The sequence below is a fragment of the Acomys minous genome (genome assembly GCF_964271855.1).
Source record: "Acomys minous genome assembly, chromosome: 7".
NCBI classification, from domain to species: Eukaryota; Metazoa; Chordata; class Mammalia; order Rodentia; family Muridae; genus Acomys; species Acomys minous.
Genome location: NC_140488.1, coordinates 109,050,783 through 109,069,830, shown reverse-complemented (window position 1 = coordinate 109,069,830; position 19,048 = coordinate 109,050,783). Strand labels below are relative to the sequence as shown.

At 41.6% G+C, this 19,048-nt stretch overlaps 1 protein-coding gene across 2 annotated transcripts; it reads left to right on the top strand.

The window, feature by feature from the left end:
• Positions 1–9,139: 9,139 nt before the first annotated feature.
• Positions 9,140–16,559, top strand: DYNLT3 (dynein light chain Tctex-type 3). Of its 2 annotated transcripts, none has more exons than XM_084789919.1 (5): positions 9,140–9,288; positions 11,468–11,509; positions 13,815–13,938; positions 14,536–14,613; positions 14,782–16,559. In XM_084789919.1, exons 1-5 carry the CDS (start codon positions 9,259–9,261, stop codon positions 14,856–14,858), a joined length of 351 nt encoding a protein of 116 aa, XP_084646045.1. In that variant the 5' UTR covers positions 9,140–9,258; the 3' UTR covers positions 14,859–16,559. The 2 variants fall into 2 exon arrangements, with proteins under 2 accessions (XP_084646045.1, XP_084646044.1); XM_084789918.1 differs by having other exon boundaries at positions 9,223–9,339.
• The last annotated feature ends 2,489 nt before the right edge of the window (positions 16,560–19,048 follow it).

Genomic DNA, 19,048 nt, shown 5'->3' with positions numbered 1-19,048 from the left:
GGGTATTCTCTAACTCTATAGTTCTACATGGCAGATGAGGACCTTGAACTCATGATCCACTTGCTTCCACCTCCCAAACGCTGGGATTACAAGTGTGTGCCACTACTCCCAGTTTATGCAGTCTTGGGGACAGGACTCAAGGCTTCTTGAATGCTAGGCAATTATTTATCAACTGGGCCGTATCACCATCCCAGCATTCAGTTTATAAGCCTATGATCCAGCTTCTAAACATATAGTCTGTTGATAACTGGTGCTTGGCAGTTGAAAAACCACCTGTGGGTGCTCGCTTTGGCAGCACATATACTAAAATTGCAACAATACAGAGAAGATTAGCATGGCCCCTGTGCAAGGATGACAAGCAAATTCGTGAAGCATTCCATACTTTTTCTTTAGGATCCAAAGCCAGGGTGCCTGCCTCTCTTAGGGAATAGTTTCCTGACAACCACGGGCGAAGGACCTCAACCTAAAAGTACTCACCAACAAACTGCTCTCAACGACCAGTGAAGGACCCCAGAAGATACCTCCTAATCAGACACATCAAGGTGACTAAAGGCCAGTGTAGAAACATGAACAAAACCCAAAACAATATGGCATCTCCAGATCCCAACTATCCCAAAGAAAAACTACCTGTGGATCACATACCTGCTAGGAATCCTACCTGTATGTGAGTATTCACCTTCCCCATGTCAAGTCCACCAAGTTAATGGACACCTGCCTGGAGTGATTCCAGCCACATCTGGGTGCTCAGTTTCTTGGCAGCTTGAAAGGTGCCTCAGCTCACACTTTAGCTCATGATTTCTGTCCCAGGCAGCAGCAGGTATTACAAGATGTCCTCCCTGTGGCCACTGCATAGTGGAAGGCATCAGCCAGCCAGCTGCCTGACAACTGTAGCCAACTGAACAATTTGTGAGTGATCAGGACAACAGGAAAGGGAAGCAAAAGTAGAAAGAGTAGAGAGCTGATTTTTAAAAAGGTGTACGGACACAGAGAAGAGAATTGACAGGTACCGGTTACCAAAAGAGTTGCACAGAGCTGACAAGACTTCAGGGCCAAGGGTCTCAAATAGGTAGATAGGTAGATAGATAGATAGATAGACAGATAGATAGATAGATAGATAGATAAAATTAAGCACTTCTTCTTGACGACTTATGATTTATACTCGAGTAAAGCAACAGAGTCCTCAGCCAATTGATTAATGACAATTCAAGGATCTTATTCAAATATAGTTTTACTTCTTTTTATTATCACACTTTATTATTTAAAGCATTTTAAATTTTAACTATAGTTTGATGATATTCTTCCACTCCCCAAATCCTTCTAGATCCTCTCTTCCTTTCTACCTACCCAATGTTAAATTCTTTCTAAAAAACAAAACAAAATCCAGACAAACCAAAGGCCTAGTATAACAAACAACAAAACCCCCAAAACCTAAAAAACAAAATACAATACCACCCAAAAAGAAAAGAAAATGGTTTTGTTTCTTGCGTTGGACATTGTATCTTGATAAATGCACCCATGTTCACAAAGATAAAGAGTCCTACTTAGGCAAGGTGGCTTACACTAGTAATGTAAGTTCTTGAGAGCTGAGCTACAACTAACATAAGTCCAGAGCAAACCTGGGATACACCCTGAGTTGCAGGACAGCTTGAGCTCCAGTGTGAAACCCTCCAGTGTGACCCAAATCATTGGGTTGTCTCCCCAGTGTGGTCATTGCTATGGTTCCTGGGCTTTATAGCTGGGTAGAGCCTTACAACACCATGAGAACCAGGAGCAGCCTGGTTCTTTCATGTCCTGACACTGAAGTATGTGCTGTCTTCAATAATCAGTTTTACCATCATGTTGTGGCAGGCAAGCAAGAGCAATTGCAATAGAATTACTTGGGGGTCTCTTGGAATATCTAACCAATAACTTGAAGACTGATATCCTTTGCCTATTCCCTAGTGCATGGTCTCTGGTAAAGGCATTATCTCACCATTTGGCTAATCAATTAGGTTAACAAATATGCACATATATGTATGTATATATATATGTATATACAATATATGTATATATAAGTAAGCTTATAAAATGGTAGATTTCTCTATTGCTTTTTCAAACACCAGTAGTGTTATTTATCCCTCCTCATTCCCTCTCCTCTTTATTACCTTCCCTTACCCCTCTTCAGTTAAGACCCCCATTTCTTTTTCTTCTCACCCTATGATCCACTATCTAGAACTCCTCCCCTCTTGCCCCATGAATCTCTTTTTTTTTTAATCATGGAATTTGCTATGAGACTATGTCTCCTACACTCATAGAGTCTCACCGACATGGCTGCCAAAACATGATGTAAACAAGGACAGCAACAAACATGCCAAAGTGTGCAGGGGAAAGACCATGAAACTTCAACCCTAGACGAAGAACTACAGGAAACTAAGGTGAGATTTCAGGGTTACTGGGGCAAAGGTTAAGAAACAGGCCTACAGGAGATAACCTGGCCAGCTGCAAAGAGCAGCCCCACTAGAGATAGTGTTGCCTAGTGACTGACCCAAAGGGTCCCACCGGAGATAGAGTTGATAAGAGACTCAGTTTTATGGCCACATTCCTTCCTGCCCTAGCAACCAACCCATCCCGTGGGGAGAACAAAAGAAGTTAAGCCATGGGCGGTCTTGGCGCCCTTTTCTGCTTAAAGGACATTGAGAGGATGAAAGGACCAGAGATCAAGGCTGTGGGCGCTCCTGAGATCTAGCATTTGGGGGATCGGAGCTCAACTCAAGATTCCCCTTGCATTTTACAGCAGTTTTCATGTGTTTTCTGGTTCTTTTTTTGGGGGGAGGATCTATCTGGGCGTAGCAAAGGAATGTGAGAGTAAAAGAAATAGTCTTCCCCAGGGAAGAGCCCAACAATTGGTTATCCAATGTCAAATACTCAGTGGAATGGTCTGAAATTGGATTCTTCATATATTATATATGGTTTTCTTTTCCTTCAGACACTGTTTATTAATACTGTAACTCAGGCTGTCCTGGTACTCATTATATAGCCCAGGATGCTCCCAAATTCATGATAATTCCTTTGCTTTAGCCTCTCTATTGCTGGAATTATAGATATTAGCCATCATGACTGGCTATGGATAATATTCTTTTTGAGAAGAAATAGAGTATGAGATATGAACTCCATGAAATGATATCACTGCTTGTCACTGGCGACTGATTAGCCAACAGACTTTTTTTCTGAGGATAAAAGGTTTGATTCTCCGGCAGGAATTGATTATAGCCAATGGCCAATGGAGGCTGCTATTGGTAGTAGCCAGTGACTAGAGAAAAGGAAAGGGGAGACAAAAGACTGTACACACACACACACACACACACACACACACACACACACACGATGCATGAAGCAAGACAAGCTCCAGTGAGCACGTTCCAACAAGCTTCAATAATTTCACACATATACATACATACACACATACATACATACACACATACACACATACATACATACACACACATACATACATACATACATACATACATACATACACACATACATACATACATGCACCACATTCACACATTGGGTGGATGGAGCAAAACTTCAGTGAGAAAGCTCCAATGACTTTATATCCATATACATATATGCACATATATACATATGCACATTTGGTGGATGGAGCACACTACACTCCAAAGGATCCAATAACTTTACTTTTTCTCCCACAGTTTATATATCCCAGAACATTTTTTCAAGCAGTACAAAAATCACAATGTGGTTACATTCTCTTTTTCTTCAAGTGAACAATTGCAATGAGCATACTAAGAAAAACATGTCTCCCAATACCTTCACCTGATTCAATGCTTCATGAATTATAGGTGAAAAACAAATTATTCCCAAGAACCCACATACAGTTGTAATTAACAACTTGTTATAGATTAACAAGATATAAGAAAGCTGGCAGGCTATGGTTTATGGTTACAAAGAAAGAATCAATTATCTTAAAAAATAATCTTATAAAATCTTAAAAGAATCACAAATCTAAACTTTTATACTTAAAAAAATCAGCCATTTCTGCTTTAAATCCTCCAGGTGCACATCTACATATTAGCAGTTTTTATTAAATCATATCAGGAATCCCAGGATAAAAGTGGGTACAAGAAATTAATCATTTTGATCACCAGCCCATCTTCAGTGAGAGAGTCATGCCAGCCAGTGATAATTTGTTTTTTTTTTTCCTCTCCCTACACTCAAAAAAAAAAGTCCCTAGCTCAACTATTAAGAGTGTGCCTTAATAGTGGCAGAGAAACCCTGTCTCAAAACAAAAACAAACAAACAAAAGAGTGTGCCTCTCTAAACTTTAAATTGGTCATCAAGATTTTCTATAGCAGAGCCACTGACAAAAACACCCTTATCTAATTTTTAAGAACCATTTAAATCAAATCTGGAATTCTGTAAATCATTAATTCATCTAAACAATATATATTTTTTAAATTTATTCTTGTTACATCTCAATGGTTATCCCATCCCTTGTATCCTCCCATTCTTCCCTCCCTCCCATTTTCCCCTTATTCCCCTCCCCTATGACTGTTCCTGAGGGGGACCTCTTCCCCCTGTATATGTTCATAGGGTATCAAGTCTCTTTTTGGTAACCTGCTGTCCTTCCTCTGAGTGCCACCAGGTCTCCCCCTCCAGGGGATATGTTCAAATGTGAGGCACCAGAGTATGTGAGAAAGTCATATCCCACTCTCCACTCTACTGTGGAGAATGTTCTGACCATTGTCTAGATCTGGGTAGGGGTTTAAAGTTTACCGCCTGTATTATCCTTGGCTGGTGCCTTAATTTGAGCAGGACCCTTGGGCCCAAATCTGCCTATCCTAATGTTCTTCTTGTAGGTTTCTAGGACCCTCTGGATCCATTTACTTTGCTATTCTCCCATGCTTCTCTCATCTAGAGTCCTAATAGGATGTCCTCCCCTGTGTCCCAGTTTCCTGGTAACTGAAGGCTTTCGTGGGACATGCCCCTTGGGCTAATATGCAGATATAAGTGAGTATATACCATTTGAGTCTTTCTGCTTCTGGGTTAACTCACTCATTATGATCATTTCTAGCTCAATCCATTTATCCACAAATTTCGGGAATTCCTTGTTTTTAATAGCTGAGTAGTATTCCATATTTTATTAAAGTTCATCTTCATATTGACCTGCAGGAAATTTTCCCAAATGTAACCCAGGAAACAGTCACACCAGACTATAGGCAATGAGGATCTCCCCACGCCCAATCACACCATGCTAGATAAATGAGGAATATAGCAGTGGCAAATGTGAGAAGGCACAGCACGACAGCTGCAAGAAGCAATCCAGAGACTAAACCCCTGGAGCTGGGCCTCTCCCAGGTACACCCATTGCAATTAAATGTCATTTAGCATCTGGGGTGGCCTAGATTCCACATCCGCTAGACCTGTCCAGGTGCTGCTTGCTTCCGGGTGAGAACAGATGGACCTCGAGATTAAAGGTCCCGTTTCTCACTCAGGGGTGGTTTAGAGCCCTCAGGGTTCCTGGCCTCACCAGGGGGAAATGGAAAAAGAGTTTTACATCGAGTTTAAGTTAGGTCTTTTAGAATGAGATTGTTAGTATTAGATGGCAGTGGAGACTTGGAAGCTCCACAAGCCAGTGATAATATCAAAGTATTTCAGCCCTTTGTCAAGCTGCTGTGCTAAGCTTGACAGAGGAAGCAGGCAGATGTTTGAAATCAGCCCTAAGGGGGTCTAGTGGGAAACAGGCCCAGTAGTGCTTCATCAGCTGTGTCACACACCTGAGGAGATCTGGGGGCGGGGGTTGTCCCCAGATCAGGCAAAAAAGAAAACCCCACTGAGAAAGGGAGTCCATCACTGTATATCGAGCTCAGAGGCTATCCAGAAGCACCAGACTCCAGCTTTAGAATGCAGAGTTCCACACTTAAGAAAAATGGTGGGCCTCCTCCAGGAAGCTCACTTGCCCACTGAAGCTCCTCCTACATGACGTCCGCCAGATAGGGGTAGAACTTTGTGTCCACTTCCTTTTCTTACTCCTGAAATCTTCAGGTCAATTTTTAGTTTTTTGTTTGTTTGTTTTGTTCTTGGGTTTTGTTTTGTTTTTGTTTTTGAGACAGGGTTTCTCTGTGTAGCCCTGGCTGTCCTGGACTCCCTTTGTAGACCAGGCTGGCCTCGAACTCAGGTTGGTCCACCTGCCTCTGCCTCCCGAGGGCTGGGATTAAAGGCATGCGCCACCACGCCTGGCAATTTTTAGTTTTTTTATTTGATCGTTTTTCTGTGTGTAGCCTTGGCTGTCCTGAACTCGCTTTGTAGACCAGGCTGGCTTCGAAATCACAGCGATCCTCCTGCCTCTGCCTCCCTGACTGCTGGATTCCAGGCATGCGCCATTGCACTCAACTTCGGGCCAATTTTTAATTAATTAATTTTGAGAAAAGGTCTCACTATGTAGCCATAGCTGGCATGGAATTTTCTAGGTAGACTAGAGTGACCTCAAACTCATAGAAATATACCTGACTCTAATTCCCAAATGCTGAGATTAAAGGTGCAGGCCACACCCAGCCTGGAGCAATTTTTTTGAATTTATTTTATGTGTATGAGTATTTTGCCTGACTGTACGTCTATGTGGTGTCTATGCACCATGTGAGTGCCTAGTGCCCACAAAGTTAAGAAGAGGGCATTGGATCCCTTGGAACTGGAGTTACAGATTGTTATAAATCACCAAATAGGTGATGGGAACTGAACTTGGGTCTTTTGCAAGAGTACCAAGTGCTCTTAACCTCTGAGCTGTCTCTACAACACCTAGAACCACTTTTTTAAAAAACGCTAGTTAAACCTCCAGCTTTGTCTCTGCTACTAGAGATGCCATCCTTGTAAGTTCAGCAGTTTTGTTTGTTGTTACTGTGGTTTCTACTTCTAGAGACTCAATCTGGATTTGTAAAACAGTTTCCAGCTATTGAATTGAATACTCAATCTTGTCTTTTATATCTTTGAATATAACAAACATAGTCGTTTTAAAGTCACTCTGAAAACTTGTACCATCTAGATCCCTAATGGGCTGTTTCCATTGCCCGCTGGTTATGATAATCTGGGTTTATGTGTCTACTTGTGTTTTATTGTGCACTTAAGGTATGTGAAAACTATGAATCTTCTTTGTAGCCTTTTTGGACAATGTGTCTATGGTCCAGAAAGAATTGTTTTGTTTTGTCTTAAGATAACTGCCTAGAGGCATTAGCAAAGTTGGACGACCTTAAACCAACTGCAGCGGCTGAAGTGATTTAATACTGAGCTTTGGTAACTTCACAGTCAAGCTCTGGGGTTTTATTCTTAGCTTTTAATCCTTACGGTTTCTTTCAACCCAACGTATGATTTCTTTCCAGAATTCCCTTCCTTGGCAAGCCATGAATCTAACTATCTTATGTCTTAGCCCATAAGTATCTTCTCAACACCAGCTAGAAAACTCATTCAAATGCTCTATTTGGGCTTTTATCGTTTGAAATCTTCAATTCCCTTCAGCAGTCTTCATTACATTTTGCCCAGTCAAAAATTGTTAGTGAAAAAGTTGATGCTCATTCCTTAGATGACCATTAGATAGAATTTGAATCATGTAGAAAATGGGTTTAAATGCTTTCTTAGGTTAACACCTATGAGGAAGATTTCCTAACAACAATTGGAGACATACTTGTCATTCTACTAGTCAGGAGGCTGGGACAAGAGAACATGAGTTCCAGGCCAGCCTGGACTATAGACAGACTCCCTTTAAAACCACAGCCACAAAATTCAAACAAGCAAAATAGTTAGGGTAGTAGAACTATTTAAAAATTGCCAGTATATGTTACATGTCTATAATCCCAGGACTCTAGAAGCTGAGGTTGGAGGATTATGAGGTTTAGTCCAGCCTGGCTTTCATAAGTGAGACCTTGTTTCAAAAAAGGAACAAACAAACAAAATTACTTGAGCAAGAATTGTTTATAAACATTGATAGCCTAAAATCAGATATAAATTACGTTTAGAAAGGCAAAACCCAAGGGTTAACTAAAACATTTTAAATATTTTACTGGAAATATTTTACAAATTTACTTTAACACCTTTTCTACTTTATGTTTTCCACACAACCATATAAATAATTTTAAGGCTAGATGAACACATATGTATGGTTAAGTAAGCTTATATTATGTTTCTCTACAGTTTTTTGAAACACGCATACATATAGTTTCAATGAGGATATGCCACCCTCGGGTGATAATCCTCTGTGCAGAGCCACAGACTATACAACAGAAAATTCCAGTGGAGGCCAGAGGTCAACACTGTTGTCTCCCTCAACTGCTCACCAGCTTATCTGTAAGAGAGACTCACTCCCCAAGACCTGGGAATCATCCTGTATGCAAGGCTGGCTGACAAGCAAGCTCCAGAGATCCTACTATCTCTGGCTCCTTACCAGAGATTACTTATTAAACCATATCCCCTCCCCCATACCCAGTTTTGGATAGAATTCACTATTCACAATAAACAAATAAATCACTCACCATAGGTTTTTCCTGCCTGTTCTATAAAACAAGGAACCAACCACATGGCCAAATCATGACCAAGGACGCCTGGGGAGTAGAAAAATGTTGCCAATGTTCTGCATACAGTAGTGTATTAAGATGGAAGGCAACAAAGACCCTATAAAAGCTTTTGAGCACCTAAGTTAATCAGTATCTTATTTGGTTCTTATAACTAGTCATAAAAATAGGTGGTTTTGTTTGTTTATCATATGGGAAAACTGAACCTGTGGTGGGGGTGGGGGTGGCGGGTTATATTGTTCAAGGTACTTGCTCAGTTGTTACACTCATTTGCTGGATAACTGTGGATGCATGAATTTTGTGCACAGGACCACAGCAGTAAACCTTAACCACTTGTGCTGAGTCTGGACTGGCTGGCACAAGGTCACCCTTACAAATCCCCATGGATGCCATTCCAGCTCTTAACATACACCCCTTATTTCCGGAAGACTAGCCTGGTCTGTAGTGCGCACTAGGTCCAGGAGGCCCCCTTAGCTCTGCTATGGGGCTCAACCCAACGAGCTCCCTTCCTCCCTGTCCTAGGAATGCGGACCCACAAAAGATCCCTGCAAGGTTGTTCGGAAGCAACGGAAAGGCGGGGCCTACGTAAACAAAAGCCTTGGGCCCTAAATGGGGGCGAGGCCTCCCCGGAGGCCAGTGCGCGGCCGCGAAGCTCGACCAGCGCTTTGCTCCGCCCCCGGGGACTGCCAAAGCCACCATGGAGGAGTACCACCGGCCCTGCGACGAGGTACCGCCCCTCTGGCTCCAGGAAGAGCCCCTCGGCCTTACCCGTTTGGCTGTGGGTATACTGCTGGGTGGTCTCTTAATGCTAGGAGAGTTACTGTGCAGAGTCCCTAGAGCCTGGGTCTGCTCCGCGGGGCCGGGATCCTTCTTGCCCTTAGGCGTCTCTCTCTCCCAATCCCCCAGATCCTGAGGGTAAATAGATCATCGCGATGGCCTGGGTGACCAAAAGCGCTTGGGTTAGGGGTGGGGGGAGGCAGTCGTCAGGGTCTGCGAGGAGCTGGTGGGTGTTGGGATGCGTGAGCGGGCGTTGGCGAGCCCCGCCCGCTTGCAATCCTGGCCTGGGAAACCGGTCTTCTGTTTCCTCCACCCTTTTTGGTCTCCTTGAGCTGGTGTGCTGCAAGGTAGCTCTGGTCCTGGGAGCAACCCCCAGGACCGGCTAGAGGAAGTGCTTTATGGATTAAGAGCCCTTGCTCACTGATTCAGGTTTCCCTCACCCTCACCAGAACACCATCATGTCGGTTATTTTCCTGTTAAGGATAGGGACTTGGACTTGTCATGGCGACCAAGTGAGAGACCCCCAAGTTAAAACTGCTAGGAATGACAGGTGTTCCATTTGAACCCAGGTCTCTGGCTTCACAGTTGAGCCCTTGTTTCAAGCACTTGGAGGCTGAGGCCTGTTGAGTTGCGGCACAGCCTGTAAGAGTGTGCACGGATAGATTAGACAGACATCTTCACATTTTCTGTCCAGTGGTAGTTACTGGTGAGTGATACAGGAAAATGAAAAATGAGACCTGATGCAGGCACAGTGATCCTTGTAAGGGCTTTTGGTCCAGTGGGAACTTTTAGGGTATGAGATTTTGTGGAAGATTGTATGTTGCAGAGAGCATGCGTCCTTCTATGTCAGTGGTGAAACATAATAGTGTTAAAACTAAGGACTTGCCCCCTAAATTACATGGTCTTTTCCTCAGACTTATCCCCTAGCAAAGGCGCAAGGAGATAATTTCTGCACTACGTCCTAAATGCATGTAATTTCCAAAGAAAAGGGAGTGGAGAAATAGCTCATTGGTAGCACATAAGAAGCCCCAAGTTCCATTCCAGTACAAAAAAAAAAAAAAGATGGAAAGCAACTGACATTATTTGTGTTAGCGAAATGTGCATCTTTTGTTTCTTAAGCTAATTTTTGGATATGATTTTGAAGTAAAAAATGACAATTTATCATATGGCTAAAATATCAGGCCTCTTGTCAAATATTTAGAATTTCATTCTTTTTAAAGGATGAAAGTGGAAAATTTTATAAGATAATTAATAGAGTGAAAGTAGAAACCTGTACATAACACATAACTTCAGAATTTACTTCTTTCAAGAAGTTTTAAGTCGCATAGTGGTTTTTAAAACCCAAAAGCGCTGCTTTCCCAATGCACCTAAAATATTGTCATGGAAATAATTCTTCTCTTACCTAAAGCATCGTGGCTTATATTTCGGTATTATCACATAGTCTAGTTCCGCACTAGAGGAGACTTAGATGGCATTGAAAATTGTTAACCCAAGATTCTAACATGCTCCAGAAAAATGAAAGACCAACTCCTAGAATTAAAATGACATTAATGTTGGCTAATAGCAGACTATTGCTGTAATCTTTCATTTGGGAAAGCAACGGTTTGCCTCACATCAGTTCCAAAACAGAATTGCAAGTGCCAGTTGAATATACTCTTTTTGTGGGCCACTTTATTTAGCTAAAATGATTTCCTGTATACTGATAGCACACAACAGACCTCACTTATAGCTACCGCATGCTAATTTCTTAAGCTTTATAATACAAGGATTATCTAGATTGTCATTAGGATCACTATTGTAAAAACACTTTTCCAAATGGTATTTGCCTAGGCCCTGCCCAATTCTGATGGTTCTGAATCTACAGGGAGTAGGGTGGTCTTCTGTCACTACCGCTTTCTTAGGCCAGCTGAGAGTATCCTGTATATTGCTCAGTGGCGCATGCCTTTAATGCCAGCACAAAGGCAGATGGATCTTTTGTGAGTTTGAGGCCAGCTTGGTCTAACAAAATGAGTCCGGGACAGCCAGGGCCACACAGAGAAACGCTGTGTCAAAACGCCAAATAAATAAATAAGTAAATAAATCACCGGGAAGCCTGCACTGAAAGCAGTTTTATCATATGTTTTCTCTAGGTTGGCTTCAATGCTGATGAAGCGCAAAACATAGTCAAAGAGGTGAGTTCTACTTGCTCTTATCTTGAAGCTCGCCGGGTTAATGGAAAAGTTTTAAATCCAGTTTTTGGATTTGTCAGGCCACAGCTAGAAATGTTAATGTTAAAATGCCAAGCTCGAAAATACTCATTTACTCTATGTACAGGGGTGTGTGTGTGTGTGTGTGTGTGTGTGTGTGTGTGTGTGTGTGTGTGTGTGTATGGTCTCTTGTATGCAGGGGGTCCTATTGGGACTTTTTCTGAAAGATACACTGAAGCACTGTTTCAAGTCCTATAAAAAAAAAAGAAGCGGAGGACTATTACAGATTCTAGTGTTGTTATGCATATAGACTTTGCTGTGGGTGAGGTACTTTAAGAGCATTTTAACAGTCCAGAGTCATTGTTAACTCTGCCAAGTCCTAGGTAAAAAAAAAAAAATCTGAACTGGTTCCCAAGGCTGGCTTCACTTGTGGGTGTGGCTCTTGGAGCCTGTGTCCTTGCAAGTCCTGACTGCATTCTGTCTGCACAGGACTAGCTCCACCTTCTGGGCATTGTGTGTGTGTGTGTGTGTGTGTGTGTGTGTGTGTGTGTGTGTGTATGTGTCATCAGTTCGCTAGGAGATCTTGCCTTACTGGCTCTGAGGGTATAGTCTCATCCAGTAGGATCGGCTTAATGTCCCAGGAGCCTAGGCAACACTAAAAACATTGCTGCGTCTTAATAGTTGAAAAAATTTGTCTATTAGAATACACAATGATTTAAAATAGCCAGACTCTATTATATAACTGTATATTTAGAAATACTTAGCTAAAATAAAATGCAAATGTTTTCAATGACTTCACTATGTCAGCACAAGGAAGGGCAATTAGAAGGGAGAGGCAGCGATAATCTTATTTTCCAAAATAGAATGTCAAGAGAGACTGTCTTTGCCTAGTAGACATGAAGTGAAAAAATGCTGAGTCTTCAGATAGAGCCACTTTAATATATTTTCCTTACCCAAGTAGGGTAACAGCACCAAGTAGAGTGATAATAAGTTATTTATGGACTCATTTTATGCCAGTCACAGTGATTGAGAACTTGCCATGTTCGTTTTCTCATTTCATCCCATCATCATCTGAGAAGGTGACACTCTTTCCTCTCCTGTAAGAGTCAGGTACCATGCCTTTGCACAGCTCCAGGGACTTGACTTTACTGGGAGCATCGAAGGAAGGAAGAAAAGATAAACAGACTGACACATGGGTAGCAAAGCTAGGATCGGGTGCAGTGAGCTGTCTGACCAAGAAACAGCAGCACCCAGGAAGCTCAGCTTGTTTGTTAGATAGAGCTGAACAAGGAGGCGGGTTATTACACACAGACAGGGAGGTGGGGTAATTATATATAGCTGAATAAAGAGGCAGGCTCAGCTCAGCAGGAAGAGATTCTGTAGGGGAGCAGCCTTCAAGCTGTAGACCTCTCAGGAGAAAGCTATGGTGGACCTTTTCTGCACGCTATCAACATCTGCATGTGGACCAGAGGAAAGTTTTAACATTTTTCTGAGCCTCAATTCAGGGATGTGGGAGGCTTTGCCATTTTCCCATGGGTCTGAGGCTATAGGGTCCTTGATTGATATAACTATACCCTTGTCAGAAGCACACATTCAGTCAGGATTTTTTTTTCATTCAGGGCTTGCTTCTCTCCTTGCAGTCTGGGAAATAATGACTTAAAGGTGGTAGGTCATTTGCTAAAGATTCCACAGCAGACAGGTCGAGATCTAGTCTTTTAAGCCCAGGACAGGGCTACCAAAGCCATTGCTCTTAATCGGGTATCAAAAGTGGATGCAAGTAAGCATGATAGAATGCTATTTGACTTTCTTTTTCTGTAGTATCTTTATTACTTCCACTGGCAGGTGTATTGATTGTTTTGTAGCTAAGCAATTTATTAAGTTTCATGAATGGAATTATCATCCAGAGAATCAGACCCTAGTTTTAAGCCTATCTGTTTCACAGCCACTCTTTAACCTTAATCCTGTAATCATTTTTATCACTTGCTGGTTATGAATTAGCGTCTTTCCTGTGGTGTGAACATTAGACTTCTTTTATTAGTGCCTCTGCTAGATTAAGCTCTTTGCCATGGCTGCATTGGCAAGCTTATCTTTATATGACCTGTAATATTTCATAGAACGAGAGAAGGCTTGTGGAAATACTTAGAAACCTCTTAAAACGGTTAGAGAACACGCATTTTAGGAGATGTGTGTTTCCTCCTATGCCTTAGTGACTGGTGCCTTGAATGAATTTCTCTTGCTGTATATGTAAAATTTGGCTCACAGGGGCTAATTGAGATGTCCTCTCTCCTAGTGTGTTGATGGAGTCCTGGGAGGGGAGGATTACGATCAGAATAACATCAACCAGTGGACTGCAAGCATAGTGGAGCAGTCCCTAGCACATTTGGTTAAGTTGGGGAAAGCTTATAAGTACATTGGTAAGTACTGATGTGGTGTCCTTCCTCACTAGTTTACGTACCTTTATCTTTCTGATTTTTCACTGAATCTTGAGAATGTATCTGAATGATAGGCACTGTAATCAAAGACTTGAATAGTGTAGGAGTCACTTCTGACTTATCCCTTTAAACATAAGACACGATGATGTGTACCAGTACAGGCCTTTCAGTCTACAGCAGTTTGAACCGCTTACCCTTTATGGATAGCATCAGTTCTCTTTGTCCACTGAGAGCTTTCAGGGCTATCTTCCTTTCAGCCATCCATGCCTCTGTATAAGCCTGTGAAGATCCACAATAGTCCCTGCATATCTGAAATTTGTTAATGGCACAGAGCACACAGTTTGATCCAGAATCTTTCTGCAGAGCAAATGCTGGTGGTTATAGTAATGGTCCACTAAATGGGTGAACCCCGTGAAGCTAAGATCATTATGGTAAACATTCAAAACAGGAGAGTATTTTAGTCTACTAGCTGAATTATTCTGTGTGACTTTCTTTCAGCGTTTAGAGGTCTGATGCAAACTCTTCGACCTTGATTCTTTCCCTTTTTCAGTAACTGTCATTCTGTGACTTTCTTTCTAGTGACTTGTGCAGTGGTCCAGAGGAGTGCATATGGATTTCATACAGCCAGCTCCTGTTTTTGGGATACTACATCTGATGGTGAGAAACTTAAATGAATTTACCCAGAATCAAAGTTCTAGCAAAGTCACTCTGGGCTTATTACCGAGCTCTCTACTTAAAGCCTGAAAAGATTGTCTCAATAGAATTGCCTTATGCCTATTCACGAGTTTGCTAGTATATCATAGTCCATTTTTTGTGTGCTTCCAGGTACCTGTACCGTCAGATGGGAGAACCGCACCATGAACTGCGTCGTGAATGTCTTTGCAATTGCAATTGTCCTGTAACCTACTAAATATGTTGGGCTTAAAGCCATTAAATTAAGTTTTGAGTGTATCCTTTCTTAAAAGAGTAATAACTACTTATTAATGTGCTAGGCGACAAGTGTGCAATATGCTTCAAAGCTATCAGTGAAAAACCTGAATATTGTAAGCAGACGTCTAATAAGTAGGAAGTTGGAAGATTATCTAGTATTCTATACAGCATCATTTAAGGACATAAATGTTAGCCAAAAATTAATGCACAACTATGGACTGACGTAAAGTAGAATCTTATATTTATACAAGCATTTCACTAGCGTTAGGTACCCACAGAGATGGGAAAAAATCTATTTAGATACTGACATTACCTTTAATGGAGATAAATATGTGAACAAAGAAGCTGCAAGGATAAACGCAGAGAAAATGACATGAACTAGCTAATACCTTTCTGGTTGATTTTAATTTTTTTCTTCATTGACTTGGATATAATACTTCATGAAAAGTAATTTTGACACCGCTCCCCCCCACACACACACCTGCATCTAATGTCGGAGTAGCAGCTATGACTAACCTGTTTCTTTTTCCTGAGAACTGGCAAATCCATTTATTTTCAATGTTGATTTCTTACATTTACACTTGAGGTGGAATTAAATCTGATAACCAGATTTCCCGGGGAAGCAAACTTAGTTACGTATACGATTGACAGTATGTGACTCAGACAACTGCCTTACAGTCCACTCCTTCCCTGGGGGACAGATATGCGTTGAATGTGTGGCCTGCGTCTTGCTCTGCAAGGCAGACAGCTCTTAGTATGGTATTCAGCTGCTAAGTTTCTTTTGGCAGCTGGTCCGTGGGGAAACTGGTTGTTTATGTTTCAAGGAGAACAAAAGAAAGAAAGGCAATGAGTCTGGCCTTCCATGGAGAACTGTCCAAAAGGGTAATTGGTGACAGAATTATAGATGCTAACTTTTAAGAGTTGCTTCTAGTAAAGTAAAAAGCATAACATATGCAACTCTTTCTTAAAGGCCTTATTACTCTTAGTCTTAGCTATACAGTAATCGATTTTATCATTGCGCTAGTTACAACTATGTGTGACTACTTTAAAATACTCATGTGGAGTTAGGACAAGTGGAGTAGAGTAAACATTAAAAGTGGACAATCATTAGCAGGTTATCTAATATCTCAGGGCTTATGAAATATAGTTAAATTTGTTAAGAAAATCAAAGATAAATATTAGGGCACACAGCTGGCCACCAAATGCAAAGTCAGTCTGCCATTTAACCTTGACCATGAACTCAATTTTGCATCTTATCACTGACGTGCAATCCATATAAGCACTGGAACCACAACTCATTGAATTTTTAGGGTAAAGAGAAGTTTAGGATTAATGGCGACAATATTACGACAGGCTTCTTGTATGAGCACTACGCGCATGTTGACATTTTCCTGAGGACCTGTAATGACAAGAATGCAAAGATAGAGTTTAATGCGGTAACCTGTAGCTTTGGCACATCAGACATTCTTTGTCATTGCCTTTAGGTGACTTTATGCTGCTGGCTCTGGTACCTCTGAAGTTTATAACAGTGACCAAACTATCTGTGCAGTTAAGGCTGATTTTTGGATTATTGTTGTTGAAGTCTCATTTTAAAATAATCAAATCATACCTCGTGAGCTTGCTGTCTGCTGTTTCTAGTTAAAGCATAATAAAGACTGTCTTCCTGTGCTGTACATTCGGCTCTGGCTGATCATTCAGTGGTCAGGAAGTCGGGATAAATGGAGAAGGAAGGCAAATGTGGCACCACATGAAGGTATTACAAAATGAACATATTAAAACCGAAGCAGAAAGATCATGAATGTGAGGCCAGCCCCAGTTCTCCAGCAAAATTGTGCCTCGAAAGCATTGCTACCCAAATCTGGTCTCCATCATTACAGTATAATTAATAGCTTCTATTTTGTGCATTTTATTAATGATTTTTTAACACAAAGTTTGTCGTTAAAGTTAGTGTAAAATATATGATGAAACTATTTTGGAACTTTTAACGACTAGTTTTTAGCAATTTTGTCTTATTTGGCAAGTTGCAAATGAGCTGTTGCTTAATTTACAAAAATTAGGGGCTTTAAGTTAAATAAGAGTGTTCACGTGTAGGCACTAACTGGTTTTTGGAAAGCTATAATTTTGTGTTTGTAATGTCCTAATAGACTGCCGAAATCATGGCAACAGCTCATTACACTTTTCTGTTCTTTTTCCCAAGTTGGGCGTTACTTAATTATGGGTTCTCACGGACTGTGTTCATCGCTGCCATTTCTAGTGATCTTAGGATGATTTTAGGCTTGCATTTTCTGTGACTTTGAGCAAAAATAGTTACATGTTCTTGATAAGTTATTAAAAAGGATGAAAAGATATATGACTACTCAGGGAGAAGTGATTAAGTCTTTTCTGCGGCACACATCCAAGCAAAGTTTAAGACGAATTGAAATTCTTTCCTCACGTGCTGCAGTCTATCCAAGGTGAATTTGTTTCATCATTCAAAAATGCAATGGTGTTTGTGACTAAAACTTCTATGACCAGTGTTAAATGGTTCTGAAAAGTTCCATTTCTACCTTTTACAGTGAATTTTTAAAAAAGATTTATCTATTTATTATGTATACAGGGCTCTGCCTGCTTGTACCCCTACAGGCCAGAAAAGTACACCAGATCACGTTATAGATGGTTGTGAGCCACCATGCAGTTGCTGGGAATTGAACTCAGGACCTTTGGAAGAGCAGCCAGTGCTCTTAACCTCTGAGCCACCTCTTCAGCCCTTCAGTGAATATTTTAAGTTAGCATACAAAGTAATGTGTTCCATTGAGGCACTGTCACACATATGTCTCATACTCATCCGTCTTTGTATGATACCCCTATGGCTTCCCCATCCTTCTATCCCCGCCCACTGCTGCTTCCCTTCCTCTTCTGGTAGTCCTTCCTCCTTTGTTCACGTTCCATGTATTCTATGCAATAATCTCAAACGTTCATCCCCTTTAAGGCTTATTATTTATTTTAGGGAGGATTGAGCCAGCGACTTTGTGCTGCTCACTTGGCAAGCGTTCTACCACTGAACTGTAGCTCTACTGAAGGGCTCCAGCAGGCCCAAGCAGAGCAAACACAGGCTCAAGCATGGCAAACATAGCACTGGCAAATTTTATCCATTTTCCCTTGCTCTAAACCTCTAGATTACATTCCTAAAGCCAGCCACCAAGGTCTGTTCCCTTATTTGGCCACTTCGTTATGCCTGGCTTGTTCCTGAGGCTGGTCACCAAGGTCCAACTATCAAAACACAAAGGCCCAGCAGTCAGAACTTACCAATTCATCCTAACACAGACCCCTCCCTTTTTCCTCTTATAATTAACACTTGCAAAGCTATTTAGTGCTGTTTCTGCGGACTCAGGTTCAGCTATCTTGCCTCTTTCTTTGCCTTCCTTAATTAAAGGATCACTTTGCATTTGGTTTGTGCTTGGAAATTGCTATTTGGGTGTGGCCTGTGCCTAATCTGGTATCCAGAGGGGAGTACCCTGCAGTATGAGGGTCCTTACACCTAGCCCTATTTTCAGGACTTATTATTTCACATGGAGGGGTGGTTTGCCCACAAGGATGCCTATGCACTACTTGCATGCCTAGTGGTGCCTGGGGAGGCCCAAAGAGGGTGTCAGATCCCTTGGAACTAGTTTCCCTTTTTTCTTTTGAGGCAGGGTCTCCTTTTGGAGGTTCTAGGATGCTTTCTTTGGCCTTATTTCTAGAGGCTAATTGCATTTTGTAATGGTGATCCCAGTGATGCCAGCTTGTGTCATCAAAGCCGGTAGAAACTGATAACTCTGTTCATAGCAAGCTACAGGAAAACAACCTACCGTAAATGTGAGTTAAGTTGATCCTTAACACTTGGTTAGATGGCTCCGTTTCATAGTTTCTAGTTCTAAACTTCTGCTGGACCCTCCAGCTCCATCCCAGCATCCTCCTTTGAGTGTATAATCGGGTCACACATTATACATAGTGTATTACTTGTCAATGAGCAAAGGTTAGGGAATGGAGTCGGCCACAGTGTGGGCTTAAGGCCAAGTCAAGACTGGGTACAGCTGCTCTAGCTGTCACTATGCTAACGGGAACCCGATAGTCCACAGAATTAATGACCTATGAATCATTAGGATCTTTTTTTATGGAGGTAATTTAATGACATCTGTCAATT